At 39.0% G+C, this 21,350-nt stretch overlaps 1 protein-coding gene across 4 annotated transcripts in view; it reads left to right on the top strand.

The window, feature by feature from the left end:
- DST (dystonin) overlaps positions 1-21,350 on the top strand; it is a 397,510-nt gene that overhangs the window by 11,730 nt on the left and 364,430 nt on the right. For all 4 annotated transcript variants that reach the window (XM_075268370.1, XM_075268369.1, XM_075268371.1 and 1 more), the window contains exon 3: positions 8,405-8,596. In XM_075268370.1, the coding sequence (XP_075124471.1) occupies positions 8,405-8,596 (192 nt within the window). The remainder of the gene's footprint in view (positions 1-8,404; positions 8,597-21,350) is intronic.

The raw sequence follows: 21,350 nt of genomic DNA on the forward strand, positions 1-21,350 counted from the left end.
TGTGGCACAAAATTCAGAATACTGGAATATTTTACATAGTAAATCTCCCCTATTGATCCAAACCAAGTAGCGGTATAAACACATGACCTGCAGACACACTATTTCTAATAATCGGGATATATTTTTATCTCTGAATATGGACAGAGAACGTTTTTGTGCACTGCCTGAGCCTTATTTCAATACAGACTATAAATATGTTTTACTGTATGTTAACAAAACTCGAAATACATTATACTATAGACCATACAAGTGCTTACAAGATTGGTTAAACCTTAGTGAACCTCATTATATTGTACAGAGATTTATGATGTGCAAGATATGAGGAAACTCAAGAAAAATGCAGTTTATTGGTGCCAGACAGTGTAGTCATATTCTGTGGCCAGCTCAGCTTCAATGACTCTTCAGTATGTTGCACACTGCACCAGCTCCGCCATGCTGAGTCATGATGGAAAATAGAATTATGGCTTCTTTTTTACTTGAAGCAGTGTTTGCAGACAACATGAAAACATAAAATTTGCTATATTGTCTGCTAATTCCTGTAACTACTACTGTACATCCTTCTAATGCCCTTCCCCAACTCAGATCAGGTATCCAAGAGCTGAGCAAGGCTTTTCTAGTCAGCATTTCAGGGTGGAGAAGGATTAAAAAGCTAGTATCAGAATCCTTTCACAGGTGCAAATATATTAAACATATCTGTTATAGCTCTGACAATAAAAGGAATAATCAAGGATAAAAGGAACCTGGCACTTCAGGGTGTCAGCCGCTGTGATCTGACCATATTGCCGCTTACACCAGAGCCTCCTGGGTGTCCAAAGCAAGTGGGAACAAATAAGAAAACAGGTCGATCGGTGCTCATTGATGAAAACCTGTATGGAGACGAACAATTGTTAATAGGTTATTGTTACACTGTTATCGGCAGCACAGATAGCTAGTGAAGAGGTAGTAGATGTTGTCACCAATTTGGATCCCAGAAATAAATAATGAAACACAGCAAAAGGAATCCTATCCTAATGGCTATCTAAAATATAACTTTTAGTAAATATATTTAAAATTGAAATATAACAAAAATGGTGCAATGATAATAATAAAATTGGAACCGTCTTACCATGTAGTCGGTAAGTGTGTGGTCAGGGGGAATAGTGAGTATTCTCAAGGGATTTTGGGTCCAATGCTTAGGGAAAAAGGAACTGAAACCCTATATATTCCACCCTGACAATGGCAGTTCAACAACTGTACCTAGACATACCCTATTAATTCTCCAAAACAACGCGTTTCGACCCTGTAAAGGGTGTGCATCAGGGGAATTGTGGAGTGCAACACAGTCAAACCAATAATGACTTGATAGCAGGGCTCAATCCTGGCACACAGGGGAGCCAATGTAGGTCTGGCAGTTGCAGATCTAACTTAGGTCTTGCCACAGCCGGACATGACAGTTTTTGAAATCGCAGCATTTCCACTGCGGATATTTTTCTGCACTGTGTAGATGGGATTAGCCAGAATGGCTTCTAGATATCTACTACTGCAGTTTTGATGTGCTCAGCTTGACCCTGTAATTACTGGCAAACGCAATGAAACAAGATTCCAGGCTAAGGTACAGCTATCTTGCTACAGTGCAGATGTGTGCTATTTTTTCTTCTTTGCTGCAGATAAAATCCTTGTAGTTATAATTATATCATGTAGAAAGGAAATGAGTAATGCCATGGTTTTTTGTTGTTAACCTTGACTACATCATATGTCTTTATAGCACCAGAACAACTACAGAATAACGAATATATACTATGTTATGAGCTATTACAGCTAATAGCATCAGTGTCTTTCTATTGTATTGTATAGCTACTAGATTACATCACACAGAATGTTAGCTTCGCATTTGGTTGATCACGGCCAAACATTTGACTTCACTTAAACTGTGCTGGGCATAAGGAAACAGTAAAATACTTCAAGCATACACTAAGTTTATTGTGTGGATCCTCTGTCAAGGGACTTAGAAATCCTAGCAACAAGAAAATATACAATTTGCTGTGAAATTGTATTTAATTGTACATATAGTGTAATAGGTCAAGAGCTCAAGCTACAGTAGACCATGTTTCTGTTAGAAATTTGGGTAAAGAATTAAAAAAAAAATGTGGGGAACAAGATTTGGAACTGTGAAACCATCGGACTAATTTTTATAAAGTGTGTGTATTCCATATAAGAACTGGAATGGAGGAGTGAAAGTTTTCATAAACCTCTCTGAGGCTAAGGCCCCACGTAGCGAGCCGCAGCCAAAAAGCACTGTGGGTAAAAACCTGATGGAAACAAATTGCATTTTTCCTCACATTGCTTTTGACAGTAAGTCCACAGAGTTTTCCTCTGCTGATTTTCTGCTTCAATTAAACCTTGTGGGGAAGGTAGCTCGGTAGCAGCAGTGGTGCAGACCCAACTAGTCAAATACGGGGATACAAAATATGCAAGAAACGGGTTTACTTAGAAAAAATAGGAAAATAAATAAACCTTGACTTCAGCACAAAATGAGCAAAATAAAATACAGCCTGAACTTTAGGCAAAATAATAAGAAACAAAATGCTGCTCGTCTGAGCAACTAATTAAACAGTGTTATTATCATTATTTATATAGCACCATTAATTCCATGGTGCTTTACATTTGAGGGTTCACATACAGTACACAAAATATACAAACAGATATGATACTAACAATGACCGACTGGCACAGTGGGATAGAGGGCCCTGCCAATGAGGGCTTACAATCTATGAGGGAGAGGTAATAATAAACAGTAATAACAAACTAACTATACGTGTGGCTTACTAACACCCACACAAACAAACCAACAAGCACAACATGGTCTCACCGTACTCAGAGTAACAGGACAGACCCAGACGCCTCCTTCCATGCCCTGAAGTGCAGGTTCTTCAGCCTCTTATGGGCCAGTAATGATCCCATGACCCACACCTCGACTGAAGCCTACTCAAGACCCACCCTGGACCACACATTGGTCAGAAACTTGGGGGAGATATACTGGGAGTCCAGCACTTTGCCTGTCACCTTCTCACAACCTGTACGGAAAACGTCAGTGTTTCCGTAGGTATAACTGACATGCTGCGATTTACAAAAACGGGTATGTTTCTACAATGTGTGGGAGGGGTTATCCAGAATCCTATCCACTTTCCAGGTAATGTAAAACCATGGCATTTCTTACACAGCAAAATCATGGTGTTTACGCTACGTTAGGCTTACCTTCATATGACATCACAATGCTTAATGTACGCCCTGGTAGTGTGCATGAATACTGGATCTGACAAATGCTGATCCAGCTTGTTAGGCTTTAACCTACATACCCCTGTGTGAACATCAACTATATCTGAGTTACCCCTACAAGTTATTTAGTCCCCTTGTTGACCTGGTCTAGGGAATATCCTGGGGACAAGGCTGGTGGGATTGGGTGCTCACATTTATTAGGACCAGGTTCATATTACAGGGCTAGTTGAGCCTAAATTGCAAACTATGATAAAGGTCCACACACACTCTGTTGATTATCCCTAAAAACTTGAACAGTTTTAATGTTTTGGTTATTCATAGATTAGCTTTTAAATTCTACTAATAAAAGTTATTTTTTAAATGCACTATTTTTCATTTCTCCTTACTAATACTCACTACATCACTTGATAAATTCTTTGAGGGGTGCGGTTTTCAAAATGGGGTCACTTTCTAGAGGTTTCCACTGTTTTGACACCTCAAGGGCTTTGTAAATACGACATGGTTCTTGAAACTGATCACAGCCAGATCTGCCCTCTAAAAGCTCCTTGGCGCGCCTTCCCTTCTGCGTCTCGCTGTGCGTCCATATATTAGTTTACACCCCCAAGTGGGGTACTATGGTAGTCCGGAGAACTTGCATAACAAATTGTGGGATGCGTTTTCTCCTTTAACCCCTTGTGAATGTGCAAATTCCAGGGCTTAATTCCTGTTAAGCACTTATAGTGAAATACCTGGATTAGTCCCTTTAAAAAATGGGTTTTAGAAATTTCTTGAAAATTTTGAATATTGTTGTTTCACTTGTAAATCTTCTAATGTCCGTAAAAAATAAAAGGATGATTAAAGTTTGATGCTGACATAAAGCAGAGATCTGGGACATGAGATTTATGATATAATGTTGGCGGTCTGACTATCTGTATGCAATGCACATAATTTCACTTTATAAAATGCATATTTTTCAAAATTTCCACCAAATTTCTTATTTTTTCATAATTAAACACAAAACATATCAACCAAAATGTACCACTAACATGACGTACAATGTGTTTCGAAAAAAACAATCTCAAAATCACTTTGGTAAGTTAAAGCGTTCCAAAGTTATTGCCACATAAAGTGACACATGTCAGTTTTGAAAAATTGAACTTGGTCAGGAAGTCAAAAAGTGCCATCGGCGGGAAGGGGTTAATGCCTTGGTGTTTAAGTGTACATTTCAACTATATCTACTTATTTCCAGATTGTGTACTGTCCATGGCTTATCTGTGTAGATAACTGCATGCAATAGCTGATCATAAAGTAAAGTGTCAGTGTACAGTAGATATACTCATTTACTATATCTGTAAGATTTACTACATTTACATTACTTCCTCATTCTTAACTCTCTGGTGTCATTAGAGTTTAGGTTATTGCTACGACACATATTTTCGCCTATGCCTCCTATAGTCATAGAAAATTCTTTGTACATTTTCTATTCAAGTACGCAGTATAATGGTTAATGGTTAGGTATTAATAAATCTATACTGAAACTGTATCTGTTTCTATACATATAATTATATTGCTAGGCCCCACTGCTTTGTGGAAAGGAAGCATATTCCTTCTATGAAAGGAGGTTGTACTAATAAAGACAAGATCAAACAGGTCTCCCATTAGCATATTGCTAATTTTAGAAACCAAGTATATAATTACATACATCTCTTATGGGAAAACTCAAAAAATGTCTCCAATTTGTATAAATTGCTGTACATGGAAAGCCTAATGCCGGTAAAGGAAGGCTACCATTACCCACAAGCATATTCTTCTTCCACCATAGTTTCACAGAGCACATTACAGTGATGAGCTACATACTTTTGTTACTAATGTCTACTTTTGTAGGTTTGGAGGAAAAACAACTTAGAATTCTTATGCAAATTAGGCAGTCGGTGCACTGGAGGCGGGTCTTGAGCCATGGGAGCAATGTTTATGCTGCTGGTGATGTGATAACTGTGGGAGGATCAACTCTCACTGTGCAGGGTGATGCAGAAAGGAGATGGTAGGGGTCTGAGTGGCAAGAGAAGGGCACCACAGAGATCTATCCCCTGTGAACCAACTGCTTCATTTGCATAATACTTCAAAGTTGTTTGGCTCCAAAACTACAAGAATGACTGTAAGGCTCTTTGTAACATGGTGGTGGCAATTGAATATGCTACAGGGCTAGACCCCCTTTAAAGGGAGTCTGTCAGCATGAAATTGCATCATAAAGTACACAAATTACCTTGCTGGCCTTTGTGTATACTTTAAAAGATGTTTTTCTTTTATTTTTAAAACAACTTTTGAAAATATGCAAATTAGCTGTAATGGGCTTTAGGGTTGTGTAATTAGTTCCACCCAGTATAAACATAAAGCCCAGCCCTCTTTCTGGGCTTGAGCTTTGGGGAGACTTTGTCAAGTGCAATGCGCACGTACTACACATGTGTGTGACGTCACAGTACATTGTCTTCTTATTAGATTTGGAGAAAAAAAAAAAGCCCTTGAAGTCTTGAAAATGAAGAAGTTGGTACACCAGTGTTGGGCCTTCATTTTTGGGAACACTTTCTTGCTGTTCAGGCAGGAAGGATGATGTCATAGAAGTAGGAAGATCAGCTTTCATGGCACAGGCAGGAGATGGTAGGGGTCTGAGCAGCGGGAGCAGTGCTTCAGGGAGCTAAAAGTCTGCCCCAAGGGCAAAAAACTGCCTAATTTGCATGACACTTCAACATTTTTTTTTTTTCTAACACTACAAAAGTGAAATAAATAACAAAGGCATATTGTTTATCACTATTACATGCTCTGCTGTGGTAGTAGATTAATATGTTTGGGGTAGGTGGTAGACCCTTTAAGGCTAAGGCCCCACGTAGTGAAATGTTATATATCTATATAGCGAATGCCAGCAATTCCTCAAAAGTATAATTGATATGCTGAAATTTTCAAACACAGCTTTTCTGATGCATTTTTTTTTCTGCTATGTGTGGTTGGGATTAGCCAGAACCCCATTTACTTTGTAGGTACTGTAAAAAAAAGTGCTTTCGAATCGTATAGGATTAGTTTGGAAGAATCACCAAACATATCTAATTCTTGTCTGTCTTTTCACATGGATGAACAAGAGATTCTGCAACTAGTAAGAGTATTTTATTATACTTGAATTTTTGGAGCTCTAGGCAGAGTAAAAATTAATTTAGCATCCATCCCACTCTACCATGACCGCCTTAAAGAGGCTCCTCTTTTCTTCTCACCTCACGACATGCAGTAGTGAGCCTTTGCTCTCACACCTTCTCCAATCTCTGTTGTCTGCCCTCATTACTTACCTTACTAGAATATTTAACCTCTCTTGCTCTTCTGGAATCCTTCCCTCCTATTTCAACCATACAGTCTCAAATATCATATTTTTACTTTTTCTGAAACTAAATCTCTCAAAGACTGCTTTTTCCACCATCTAACAGACCTAACCCTGAAATCTCCATTTCAGTCTCTGGCCTTACCATATCTCCTTAGACAGTATGCTCATTGTCTTGGGGTTATATCTGACTCAGACCTTTTCTTCACCACCCATATCCATTCACTCTCACGCTTATGTCACCTCCACCTCAAAAACATCCTCTAAATCTGCCCATTCCTTACCACAGAAAGATTAAAGGCACTTATTGTTGCCCTGATTCACTCTTGTCTTTACTACGGTAACTCCTTATTAATCGGTCTTCCTTTCACTAAATTATGAATGCAGCGGCCAGGCTCATTTATCAGTCTAGATGCTACAGCGATGCCTCTGGTCTTTGTCAGTTACTATATTGGCTGCCTATTCAATACAAAATACAATATAAACTTATCACCCTCATCCACAAGGCTCTCCATAATGCTGCACCTCCCTACATTTCCTCCCTCATCTCTGTCTACCGCCCAACCTGTGCTTTCCGTTCACTCAATGACCTAAGACTTACATCCTCTATTATCAGAACCTCCCACGCTCATATACAAGACTTCTCCCGAGTTGCACCACTTCTCTGGAATGCTCTACTCCAGACAATCAGAATAACTTCCAATTCTACAGATTAAAGCACAAACTAAAAACGCAATTCCTAATATAAACCCTTCTGCAGTTAGTATCCCTAAAACGACCCCTCCTCTGTTCACGCTACCGCATTAACCTACAGGATATTATGCTGTATCGGACTAACTTTATATATTCAAGCACCATCTGCACATTAAATGACACTGACGGCTCATATAGATTTTTAGGCTGCCTTCACACGGAGTAACACCGGCTGCCATTCACAGCCGTACACGCGAGCGCTGTGGAAGGCTCCCGAACACTTCCCACTCACTTCAATGGGAGCGCTCGTAACGCCGGTTTTACGAGCGCTCCCATTGAAGTGAATAGGAAGTGTTCGGGAGAATTCCACAGCGCTCGCGTGTACGGCTGTGAATGGCAGCCGGCGTTACTCCGTGTGAAGGCAGCCTTAAGGTGTAATGACAGTAACCTCTATCACAAAAATGTCTGGACCACTGTATAATTAATATTACCTCCGATGCCGTCCCTGCTACGTCTTGTGTCACCCCCTCTATCTCATAGATTGTAAGCTCCTGTGAGAAGGGCCCTCATTCCTATTGTGTGAATTGATTATTACTCTGTAATGTATCTTTTTGTCTGTACTTAAACCCTACAAATTTTACAGTGCTGTGGAATGTGCTGGTGCTATATAAATAAAAGATATTATTATTATTACTATTATTATTATTATTATTATTCAAATTATTCTGGGAATTTCTGTATATGTAGTTTCAATTTATTGGGCCAAACTTAAGAATATTAGATGACAATTTTGCTTTCAGAGATTATTCAGGTCACTAACACAGTATTTTCTTGAAATCTGTCTCAAAGATGAAAAATTGCCTTATAGTTCTATTCTATGTTGAAAGGTTTTGTATTGATAAATAGGAGAATAAGTGTGAACGTTGTAGATAAAGGACCACAGCAGTTCATTTCAATGGATAAGCTATGAAATACACTGCTCTAGGACACTGCTGTTCGCATACCTTTAACCTGGGTGTGCATTTACTCATTTACTACAGGTTTCCAGAAACTCGTGAATAGATTGTATTCTCATTTGCTTTCCTAGAAATATAAACACTTTCTATTTTCTGCTAGGGATTCAGGCCAAGCCCTCGTCACTTGAGGAGGTACACCCGATCTCGTGTTGAAGAGACAAAGCCTTTGGAGGAAGTCCACCATAGTGACCAGGATACATCTTCACCCCTGAGAAAAAGAAAGATCAAGAGAAGCAGCCGAGTTCAGCCAGAATTTTATCAATCTGTGCAAGTAACACCTACTCGAAAACCGGTATGTATTCTTTATCTACAGGGCAGTAACCAATACCTGAGCACATGGTTATGTTACATGGGCACTGCCTGGCATTATCCAGCATGGTCCCACATCTTGTATACCGGATACAGTTACAGTAAATAATTTGTCAATTTCACATTGAATTAATTTTTTCTACAGAGTTTGTACTATATGCAAATATAGTAAGGTCAGCACTGCAAGGTTAAATATAATAATGCTAAGTGAAGTTAGTTAATATAGTACAAAAAATGTCCAGTGTCTTCTCCAATAGAGATACAAAGGGAAGATTCCTGTATTTATTGTAGACACAATGATATGTTCCATCAGCGGTGTACTTACAGTAATGGCAGAGAATTCTACCTCTATGGGACGTGCTGCATGTGATCTTTGGAGAATGGGGCTCAGCACTGAACTTCTCTCACTACTTCCCTTCACAATTTCATAAAATTGTGGGTTCCTACAGCTGCCAATATGTTCAATAGGGGCTTTGTAAATCTGTGTGCAGTAATCTCCACCTACTGGTAGGTAGAGCTTGCAGAGCTTTATCATGTTAGTCTGCTGTTTTTCTTGTTTGAAGTTTAAATGTAGTTTCAGGCCACTTCTTTAGGATATGCCCGTTTCTGACCATTATAGGACTTTTATTCTGTATATTTTACAGTTTTCCTCTTTGTAAACTCTTGCTGTAGTTTGCTGTTCAAAAAATGGAGATAGGTAGGTAACTATCAGGGACGTATTTAAAATTTCACTTTTATTGATATGTATTAAAAGCTATACTTAGTACAACTTAGTACTTAGTACTTTTGTACTAAGTATAGCTTTTAATACATATCAATAAAAGTGAAATTTTAAATACGTCCCTGATAGTTACCTACCTATCTCCATTTTTTGTTTATTAATTGGGCACGTAGCATTGGTTATCTCTACTTTAATTTTTGTAGTTTGCTGTTCACCCTGAGCTGGTGGGAGATTAGCTGCCATACAGTGCTCACAGTTAGAAGAGAAGAACTTGCTCCCTTATTCTGTCTGTCTCAGTCAGAAATAGCCCAAGGACATATATAGAGAAGTGTTGATCTGTATAGATGTGAGGACTTTTCACCACTTCCACCAATTCTACTTCTTAGCACCCGTTAATAGGTGCTACTTCACTGATTCCAGCACAGTTGGAATGTTCTCTCTAGCCCTCACCATTCCTGATCAACGGATGCAGTTAGTTTTGATGCCTGATGTGCCATTTAAGCTCTGTAATGTCGGAAGGGCAGTGTTAGTCAGGGGGCTGATTCAGAGTTTCAACAACAGGCAGCCAGTGTCAGAGCTCAGAATCACACCCTTGTCTGCTCCTGCCTGACACTACCTTCCTGACTGTACAGAGCCAAAATAGCATATCAGGCAAACTAACACCATTGATTGCTCAGGAATGGTGGGGGCTGGAGAAAAAAATTTATGTGTGCCACAATCAGTGGAAGGCACATATTAAATGACGCAAAGAGCTGGACTGGTTGGAGGTGGTCATTTAGGGACAACATAACATGGTGACAACTGCACTCATCTGTTAGCTCAAACAGCGCAAAATATATATTACTATTTGGTTATTGTGAGCTATCATAGAATACAGCAGAGTGATAGTTCTGTAGTAAGCACTATTCCTTCTCCTCTCAGCAATGACTGATTTTCTGCTGTGTATTTGCATATACATGCAGCCATCAAATGCTACTGACTGCACAATATTTCTTGTACAGTTTGGGCTAACAGAAGAATAAACCTCTCCCTATAATATGCTCATCTGAAATTGTTTTGTAAAACAATTTCTCCTGGCTTTAAGAAAGGAAGACTGTTCAACCCCTTGAAACATAGCATTCCTTTAAAGGGATCCTATCATTTAAACTCAATTCTTTCTGCCTATCACATGGGAATAGCCTTAAGAAAGGCTATTCGTGTTCTACCTTTAGATGTCTTCTCCGGGCCGCCGTTCGGTTAAATTCCTGTTTTTCGCCGGTATGCAAATGAGTTCTCTCGCAGCACTGGGGGTGGGCCCCAGAGCTCAAACAGCACTGGGGGCATCCCCCAATGCTGCAAGAGAACTCTCCAGCGCCGCCTCCATCTTCTTAAGGAACGGGCTCTTGACGCATTTTCTTCCGGGGGTTGGCTTCAAACTTGCATGCCCGCTGGCCACAAGACAATGGCCGCTTACACAGTATAGTATACTGAAAAATTCTATTAAATTCTGCTTTATAAAAAGGAAAAATGTGAAACTGGATGGTGAAGTGGAGTTATATTACAAAATGAATTTGCACAAATACATGAAATGGTATTCAAAATGCACCAGTTTTCTGCACAAAAAAAATCTTAGCTTTTTAGCCATATAGTGTACGCCATGCTTACCAATTTTCCGAAAAGTGGTCAGGGTATTGGTTGAGCTTCACTGAAGGGGGTGTGACTTCCCAAGCTCCAGCAAATTTGCTACAATTCACACAAGAAGTTACCGTAAATTGTAGTTACTAGCAGGTGTAGATTTGTATGTCAGATGCATAGAGAACCATAAATGCATATGCCAAGTTGTAGTTGCTATAGCAATATATTTCTTTATAGCCCTTTTTGAGACTTAAAAAAAGAGCTATAGGGAGCAATGATTTCTTTTTAGGCTGAAGCTCCACGTTGTGGAAATGCAGCTTTTTTGTTGCAGATTTTGCTGCAGTTTTTTTGAGCCAAAGCCAAGAATGGCTAGATGAAGAATGGGAAATGTTTAGAAAATACTAATACTTCTACCTTCTGCTCAATCCACTGCTGGCTCAAAAAACTACTGCAAAAATCTGCAACAACCTGCAACAAAAACTCTGCATTTTCGCAATGTGGGGCCTCAACGCTGTTGTAAAAAATCCCAGTAGAAACACTGCCTTTTTCTGAAGCCCTTTTCATTGCGTTTTTGCAGTTTTTTCATCTGTAGATTTTCTTCCCTTATTAAACCTATAGGAGAGTTATAAACACGAGAGTTTGAACAAGTATAATTGACATGTTGCGTTTTTCAAACTTAACTTTTCCGCTGCAGATTTTTTCTTGCAGTGTATTGGTTGGGATTAGCCAGAATCTCATTATCTTTGCTGGTACTGTAAGATGCTACATTTTTTTCCGCGGTGCTTGAACAGCAAAAAAACCCTTGAGTTTCTTCAATATGAGGCTTCAGCCTCAGGGCCTATGTACATGACCATTTGCTAGTTCAGTGTTCTATCCGGGTTTTTATTGGTTAGCACATTGACCCATTCAGTTTTATTGGCCCATGCACACAACCATGATTTCTGACAATCCATGCCACAAAACTCAGGACAGGTCCTATTCATGTCCGGTTTTGCAGCCGTGCTCGCTGTCCCCAATGAATAACATCCGGTTAGCAACTTGCACACAGTCGTGTGCAGGAGCCTTTAGGCTAAGGTCCCAAATTGGCGTTTTTCTGCATAATTTTTTATTGAGTTTTCCTCTTCGGACTTTCTGCCCCTATTAAACCTATACAGAAAACCCCAGCGTTTTCGTAGGTATAAGTGACATGCTGTGATTTTCAAAAACGCATTTTTGAAAAAACTGCTTTTCCTCTGTAGATGGGAGTAACCAGAATCCAATCCGTTTTGCAGGAACTGTAAGATACAGAGCTTATTGCCTTGGAATTTCCGTCACAGCTAATTTCTGTTGCTGCATTTTCACAATGTGGGGCCCCGGCTTAAAAAGGTTATCCCATCATATATTTACAGGGTGCAATAAATTTCTGTTGCAGGTGTATTGGATGGTGCAGGTCCAGTTGTGCTCAACAGTTTCTGCAACTGCATATTCATGGATGCAGTCATCATCAACTTCCTTAACAGGAGGTGGGACAGGGGTTGTAAGACCTCCGTTTTTGACATAGAGCAGGTCCGAGAAGTAGGACCCATAAATGTCTGTGATGGTAATACCACTTTAAGCCTCTGCTCATCATCTTCAAGCCATCATGGTATTGAATACAGTATATACAGTGTTATTATTAAAATTACTAAAAAAAAAAAAAAAAAAAAAAAAAAAAAATGATGTGATTACGTTCTAATGGAGAAATTCCAGAATTGTAGTTGTAGTTTAATTTCAGTTCATTGTATTTGTGACGCATGTTCATTTCACAGTTTTGGGTATTTTAATTGCTATGTTTTTGCCTGCTTGATCTGTGACCATGAACTATGCAAATTTTTGCCATTTTCCGCTATGTGTTTAGCATTCCATTGAGCTAAAAGGATCTTTATGGATAAAAAAAGCAAATACAAACAGAGCTTTAACTGTTAAAATCCACCCTAAATAGGCATATATGCTGACAACCAGAGTGCTTTTTGAAGGTTACTAAGTTCTATTGGGTATTTAGTTCTATGTGTCATTATAATGTCATATCAGTTAGAATAATAGATAATAACAAATGGTAATTTATTGTAAATCCATCTGACGCTGGATTCACACCAGTGACCGATCTACGTTTACAGGTTTCCATCTTCTGCCGACAGAAGATGGAGACTTGGCAGACCGTGTCCAGCCGTGAGCACTGGTGGGCGTTCTGTGCTCTCAGCGGCGAAACCGTTTTTTTTAAAACTGGGCACAAAGTCGGACATGCAGGACTTTGTGTCCGGTTAAAAAAACCCGGTTTCGCCACAGAGAGCACAAAACGCTCACCAGCGCTCACGGCCGGACACGGTCTGCCAGGTTTCCATCTTCTATCGGCAGAAGACGGAAACATGAAAACGTAGATCGGTCACTGGTGTGAATCCAGCGTCAGATGGATTTACAATAAATTACCATTTGTTATTATCATAGAAACTGGCATTGTAGTGACGCAATGTATTAAATCAATTCACGCACTGTAGCTATAGTGCGGCTACTCTAATGTGTAAATACAGTTATAGCCTCTCCATGACTATACAGAACGTTGTTCTGAAGCAGAGTCACTATGTGTAATAAACAAGGTTTTGTAGTGGAAGTTGACAATAATTTTGTACAAATAAAAAATCTGGTTGGAAAAAGGAGTTAAAATTGGGATTTATGGAGATTTGAGTGAGACAGAGACAAACAGAAAGAACCAATAGGAAGGTGAGTAAAGAAGAGGTACATTTTTAAGCCTAATGCACATGGCAGAACTGCCTTTTATGAACCTGATATCAATTAAAAAATAATTGTATTACGTGCATAGATGTCCATTATTCCCATGGCAGTGAAATATGGACATGCGAAGGATGTTATTGAAACAGCCATCATATGGCCATTATAGAATACATTAATTTCATTGGGCCTATTCATATGCCACTATCTATGACCGTTTTCAAAAACAAAAATAATGAATAGACACATTGTATAAAATATGTTGTGAAATGGATGTGCGATGGACATTGTTGTGGGAATAAGTTTTAGGTCACATTCACAGGACTGAGTGAAGTCGTGAAACTCGATCTATGTGTTGGCTGGATTTTCTAGCCTGCATCGGTATATACTATATACTACTATAATCGGTACACCACAATATTTCACTGGGAGGCAGGGATTGCTAGCACCATAGAGAACTATACTGTATTCATTTTACTGTATGAGGGATCCGTGATAACGGCCGCCCCTCAGATGTAAAATCATTTTGAAAAATATACGTTTTTCAGGGCTGTTTTCTCTGATGTTCATGTGAATGTAGGCTAACACTTATTTTAAACCCTTCCCCGCACTCAGACCATTTTGCATCCTAAGGACCATTGACACATATACTGTAGGTGTCAACTATAAAGGAAAGGTTCTACTCACTAATACTAATCATTCATGTTAGATGAATGGTAGTGTTTGTCTCTGTTCTACAGTGTAAATAAGGAGCTTCGTGCAGAAAACAAAGTTATATTCTGCATTTAGAGACCGGGCAGAACTGGGTTGTCTTTCCCTGTAAATTTTATTTGGGAAAGTATCCACAAGAGGGCAGTCAAGGCAGTAGAATAGGTCTACAGATGTTTTCAGTCATGTTCTGGTGTTAAACAAATATCTGTATTTTAGATGTTGTAGATGACAAATTCCACACAATTATGGGCATCCTAAATAATTACTCTTTGAGACCACTGTCTGATACACAAAATTCATATCAAATTATTTGTGATATCTAAAAAAATAATATTGGTCTGTTTGACCTTACTATTTGTAAGGTTTGAGCTTAGGTTTCTCTGTAACCACGGTATATTCATGTTATTTTGACTTGAATGTGTGGCTGCCTACCTTTTCATGATACACAACTATACTTTATTCAAAATGCAAACTATAATTATGTAGTTGTAATATATATATATATATATACCCATAGACCCTATAGACCCATATTTCCTGTGTTGCTGTAAGTGACCAGCAAACATGCAAATCTCTGAAGGGGAATTGATCCGAGTGTCAAGTGTTGGCTTATATATTCAGAAGAAGAGAGGACAAGCACTGCAAAACTGGACTAGGGGAATAACAGAGAGAAAAAACAAGCATAAATACTAAAATTTATGTCATGCAACAGGTGATATATCCTGTGAATTCCATGTCTCTTGGATTCTAGATTGATATCCATGATATTTACTAGACTATACTAATAAAAAAAGATGGAAAAATACTCAACTGAAATAAATACTTGCTTTCATTTCGTAAACTCCTATTTGCTTCTGTCTATGTCCTCTAGATATGAGGTTACAGATTTGTTGTTCTTCCTCAAATAAACAGGGAAATGTTTTTAATCTCATATTATATTCTGTGTGTATGACAAGCATTGTGGTTTAATTGTACGATAGCCCAAACTGATAAATGTCTAGTCCCCATTCCTTTGTACCAGCAGTCTCACTACATTTAATAGGCCATGTTCCTGTTTTCCTGTGAGCTATTTCCTGCTGTTGTAGAAATCCCCTCTGCATATACACAATCCTATAATTGTAAGCATATCTACAAAGGAAGAGTTAAGCTCAGGGGTACGCCATTCGTGCATACTATATCCTGCAGCTATACTCCAGGATGAGGCTGTTGGTGCTTTCACTTAAAGGGGTTGTACAGACTTATTAATTGACAACTTATCCTTAGAATAAGTCATCACTTGAAGATTGACTGGGCTCTGACATACGGAACCCCTGCAAATCAGCCGTTTGAAGAGATCACAGTGAGCAGTGAGCAATATGGCCTCTTGACAGAAACCCAAGTCCATCGCCATACATTGATATAGCAGCCATGCTTGGTATTGCAGCTTAACCTATTCACTTGAATGGAACTGAGCTGCAAACAGTCCTGAATGTGACATCACATGACCTGTGAGTTCCAGCTTCAAACAGCTGATCCGTGGGTTACTGGGTAGCAGATCCCTGCTGATCTTCAATTGATGACCTGTCCTGAGGATAAGTCATGTACTTTACATCGGCCTATGTAAATAGGGAATGTACATAAGTGCTGATCAGCGCATTATATCATTCATTGGTATTCAGCAACCCAATAGACAGCACTGGTCTTTTACACAGGGGAGAAACAATCTTTACTGCAGTCATTCCTCATTCAGTATTTCATTGATGGACAATGGGCTGCCAGTAGTATTGCATCTGTTATAGCTTATTTGTGGGCTGTTTGAGAGGACAATTAAACATAGCAATTATTTTAGGGAATTCTTATTCCCAATAATTGGTGCTATAATCATGTCATATAATAGGCCCTAAAGTTTTTACTCCCTATGAGCTGTCTTATTTTGCACCCCAATATTAGTACAATTCTGATGCACAATTCCCCTTTCCCAGCAAACCAAGCCGATACCTGCTAAACCATGCCCAATTTTTGGACAAGGCAAAAAGTGTGTAAAACACAAAATAATTGCAATGCACAGAATGTAGTCCAGTTTTTTAGGAGCAAATTAAGTCAGACTTTTGGCATATTTATTTTATTAAATCTTATCCAATAACTCAGGCTCAGTTCACATTTGCAAGCAGCACTTTTCTCCCTGCATTTTTCGTGCGGAAACTGAGTGTGCCACATGGGCCCACCACATGGGCCCCATTATAGTCTATGAGGTCTGCAGGTTTCCTAAGTTAACCGCTTTTTTAATGCGGATTAGGTTTCCGTTCGGGTGGTCCCCAAGCGGACTCCCCGATAGGAAACTCGAATGCAGATGTGAACCGGGACTAACACTGGGTTCACACCAGCGTTCGGGTCTCCGTGTCAGGTTTCCGTCTTCTGCAGACAGAAGACGGAAACCTATCAAACCATGTCCGGCCGTGAGCTCCGGTGAGCATTTTATGATCTCCGCAGCTAAACCGTTTTTTTTAACCGGACACAAAGTCCTGCATGTCCAACTCTGTGTCTGGTTAAAAAAAACGGTTTAGTTGTGGAGAACATAAAATGCTCACCGGCGCTCACGGCCGGACACTTTTGAAACATGACTGCAGGTTTCCGTTTCCTGCCCAGTTTCGAGCAGAAAACAGAAACCTGCATAACGGAGACCGGGACGCAGATGTGAACGAGCCCTAAGTAGTATAGTTGTGATGCAGTTGTTTAAAGTGTTACCTTCTGGATGATGGATAATGAAAGAATGACATACTAACTCCTTCTGCCACACCACACACTCAATATTTTAGAAAATAAATTTCACTTTGCCATATTAGTCTAGGCAGTGTCTGGAGATTATTTTTATAATTCCTATCCTTCAGGTAACAACAGATAAAAGTTACTTTGTCACCCTAAAGGAGCCGTCACACGAAGTATACGCTCTGCTCATTCTGAACGTAAAACTCGTTCAGAGTGAGCGGCGTAAAAAGCAGATCCCATTGACTTGAATGGGTGCCGGCATACGTGAGCTCCCCATTGAAATCAATGGGAGGCTTTTTTACCTATTGCTTTCAATTTGATACGCGCGTATGCCGGCACCCATTCAAGTCAATGGGATCTGTTTTTTACGCCGCTCACTCTGAACGAGTTTTACGTTCAGAATAAGCGAGCATAAACTCCGTGTGAAGGCTCCCTTAGGGTTCATTCACAGAGAGGAAATTGGTTAGGAATTTGGTGTTGAATTTCAGCGCTGAAAACATAGCCTCTCATTGACTTCAATGGGTTCCTTTTGCAGAAAAAGGAATCCATTGAAGTCAATGGGAGGCTTTTTTTTTCAGCGCTGAAATTCCACACCAAACTCCTCTCCATTTTCCTCCATGTGAATGGACCCGTACTCACTTTACATTCTTCAGTGAATGCTCTATAATCTTGGCACATGGACACATGTAATGCATGGCAAGTCATCATGTATTGCTGAAAGAAATAATACTCATACTCATGATTAGTAAGGAAGTGATGCTGAATTTAAGTGTCTAAATCTGCCTAAAATTCTGCATGAAATCTACCTCCGATTCATTTCAATGGGAGGCACTAATTCAGTTTTTCTGTTCGTGGAAAAAATAATCCTCCTACTCATTCTTCAGGTGGATTCTGGGTGAGAACTCCCATTAAAAAAAATCTGCTTCAAATTCCTCAAGCAGAAATTTTCTGCTTGACAAATTCATTGTCAGTTTCCTATGTGTGAGCACCCCTTTAGCTGTGTATAGAATTGGTCAAAGATGCAGTGTTCACATTTTCATTACTGGACCCACAGTCCTTGTACCCATAGCCAAATACATAACACTGATATTTGGATGATGGAATTAATGATGGTGCTGGCCTATGTAAATTTATATATGCCACTGCCTATTGTTCCATGAGATAACACAACTAAGCTTAATCGAACATTGTGTACTGCAACAAGTTCAAATGGCTGTCTACATCATATCCGGTAGACATTGTAATACACCACATGCCTCTGTGTATTCCCCTTCTTTATTGTAACTCTTGCACAAAAAAACACTATTCTTCTGGTGGTTTGTAATAATGATGGGTATATGAACACTTGGTTGTAAAATTTTTTTTTGGCATCAACGATGGACCATATGTTACACCACTTTCTTTCTTTTTTAAATGTAGATTGTGAGCCCCATATAGGAATCACAAGGGAATTTTTTTTCCCTATCAGTATGTCTTTTTAGAATGGGAGAAAATCCATGCAAACACAGGGAGAACATACAAACCCCTTGCAGATGTTGTACCTGGTGGGATTCGAACCCAGGAATTCAGCGCTGCAAGGCTGCAGTGTTGACCAATGAGCCACCATGTTGCCCTGCACCACTTTCACACCAATAAATGTATACTTTTTTTTTTCTGGAATGGGAAAGTGTAGAAATTGCCCAGAAGACAGTCCTGTATTTTATTGAGCATGTGCACACACAGACCTCCACTATCATAATTCTTTTATGAACTGAATATTATATATTATATTGGACACTATTCACAACACTATAAAGAGCACAAATAACACCATACATTTGGCAGGATACAATGGGTCTCAGTTATTTGCCTCAGACAGCGCCCCATGGCATAAACAGGGCAGGAGGAAGGTATCTTTTTTTAATCATATAACGTGTTATAACAAACTTTTTTTCATATATTATTTATAATATATGACATAGTAATACAATCTGGTTATATTTTCCCTATTAAAGCAGTGTTTGAGATTGCATACAGACACAAACAAACTTTTGTCACGTGTATGAAAGCAAATTGTGTGCACAATATGTCAGGTAGTGCTGGATATACAGTATTATACAACTGCTAATATACATTTGAAATCAACTAATTTCACATTATGCATATTTGTAACAGAGCAGAATGTATCTAGTACATTTCCCATACGCCCTTGGTGCTTGAAGTAACTGGTTGTGTGACTTAAATTGGTTATGACATTTGAGAGTCCTGTGATCCTTTGTTGTTTTATTATCTGGAGCCCTCCAACATCAGTGCCTAGCACTTCAATGTGATGAACCCACAGGGAACAGATATTTATCACATACCATCCCTCTATAATACAGAGACTGTGGCTAATGAGATTTTCGTTTTCATAAAATAAATGTGTGTGTGTAAGGTAGCAGGGCCTTGAGAGGAACATGTATGTCTTGTATATGTACCTATATATGGTTAAAAGTAAATATTTAAAATTATGTTCTAAGTAACATCATAAGGCTAAAGGCCCCACATTGTGGAAATTCAGCGTTTTTGGCTGCTGCAGAAATACAGTGGAAAATAACACTGTGTTTTACTATCAAAGTGCCAAACATTTCATGTCATCCATACATTGTGAAAAAAACAACTGTGGAAAAGTTCTGCTTTCAAATACGTGAAATAGCAAATGTTATATTTAATAGGGGAAGAAAACAACACAGAGAAAAACATAGCTAAAACTGAATGAAAAATGCTGGGGAATAAAGCAACAAGTTTTTTTTTCCTACAGCATTTTTAGCTGTGCTTTCCTACATGGAGTCTTAGTTATCCTTAGTTAAATAAAGGCTGAAAAGCTTATACAGCTCTTATGTTTCAAGGTTGGCTGTCTGGTCACTATTTTGACAGTCCTTGCCGGATGAAAAGTGTCGATATTACATTTGAGGTAGCCACTGAAGTCAGTCACTGGCCGCAGTAGTGACCTGTACACAAGTATCATGTGACTTCTGGAGGTCAGTCAACAGTTTGCAAGAGTGACTGAGATTTTTGAGCAGCACTCAATTTCAGCTATCTATGATTTGTAAAGTGCTGCGGAATATATAAATAAAATTATAACATTATTATTATCTTTAGAGCCTTTTTGATGAGGTTGTCTGAGATTTAAAAAACAAACAAACAAACAGTAAGAGCAGGAAAAGTGTTACAATAATATAAAATAATAATAATAATAATAATAATAATAATAATAATAATAATAATAATAATAATAATAAAATAACAACCAATACTTACCTATTCAGCCCTCCACTGCTGCTCTGCTACTGCCTCACTGGTCCCTGCTGGTCTATGTTGTCTTCACTGTAGCAGTGACATACTACATACTCACAAGACCACTGCAACCATTCACTGGCCTCAGCTGTCTTGTTTCATAATGTACTTGCTAGCATCACCACTGAGTTCAGTGACTGGTTTCTATGATAACATGGGCGGATAGCAGGTCAACACTGCAGCAAAATTAACAAAAACAAGAATGTTGTCTTTGCTTGGTGAAGTTTTGCACATGTTATGCACTGTATAATTCTACTTACTGTATAATTCTAATTACATGTACTAAGTTATGGCTCTTAAAATTTATACAGTGTTGGCCAAAAGTATTGGCACCCCTGCAATTCTGTCAGATAATACTCAGTTTCTTCCAGAAAATGATTGCAAGCACAAACTCTTTGGTATTAATATCTTCCTTTATTTTGCTTGCAATGAAAAAAACACAAAAGAGAATGAACAAAAGTCAAATCATTGATCATTTTACACAAAACTCCAAAAATGGGCCGGACAAAAGTATTGGCACCCTCAGCCTAATACTTGGTAGCACAACCTTTAGACAAAATAACTGCGAACAACCGCTTCCGGTAACCATCAATGAGTTTCTTACAATGCTCTGCTGGAATTTTAGACCATTCTTCTTTGGCAAACTACTTCAGGTCCCTGAGATGTGAAGGGTGCCTTCTCCAAACTGCCATTTTGAGATCTCTCCATGGGTGTTCTATGGGATTCAGGTCTGGACTCATTGCTGGCCACTTTAGAAGTCTCCAGTGCTTTCTCTCAAACCATTTTCTAGTGCTTTTTGAAGTGTGTTTTGGGTCATTGTCCTGCTGGAAGACCCATGACTTCTGAGGGAGACCCAGCTTTCTCACACTGGGCCCTACATTATACT

The sequence above is a fragment of the Leptodactylus fuscus genome, chromosome 3 (assembly GCF_031893055.1).
Source record: "Leptodactylus fuscus isolate aLepFus1 chromosome 3, aLepFus1.hap2, whole genome shotgun sequence".
Lineage (NCBI taxonomy): Eukaryota > Metazoa > Chordata > Amphibia > Anura > Leptodactylidae > Leptodactylus > Leptodactylus fuscus.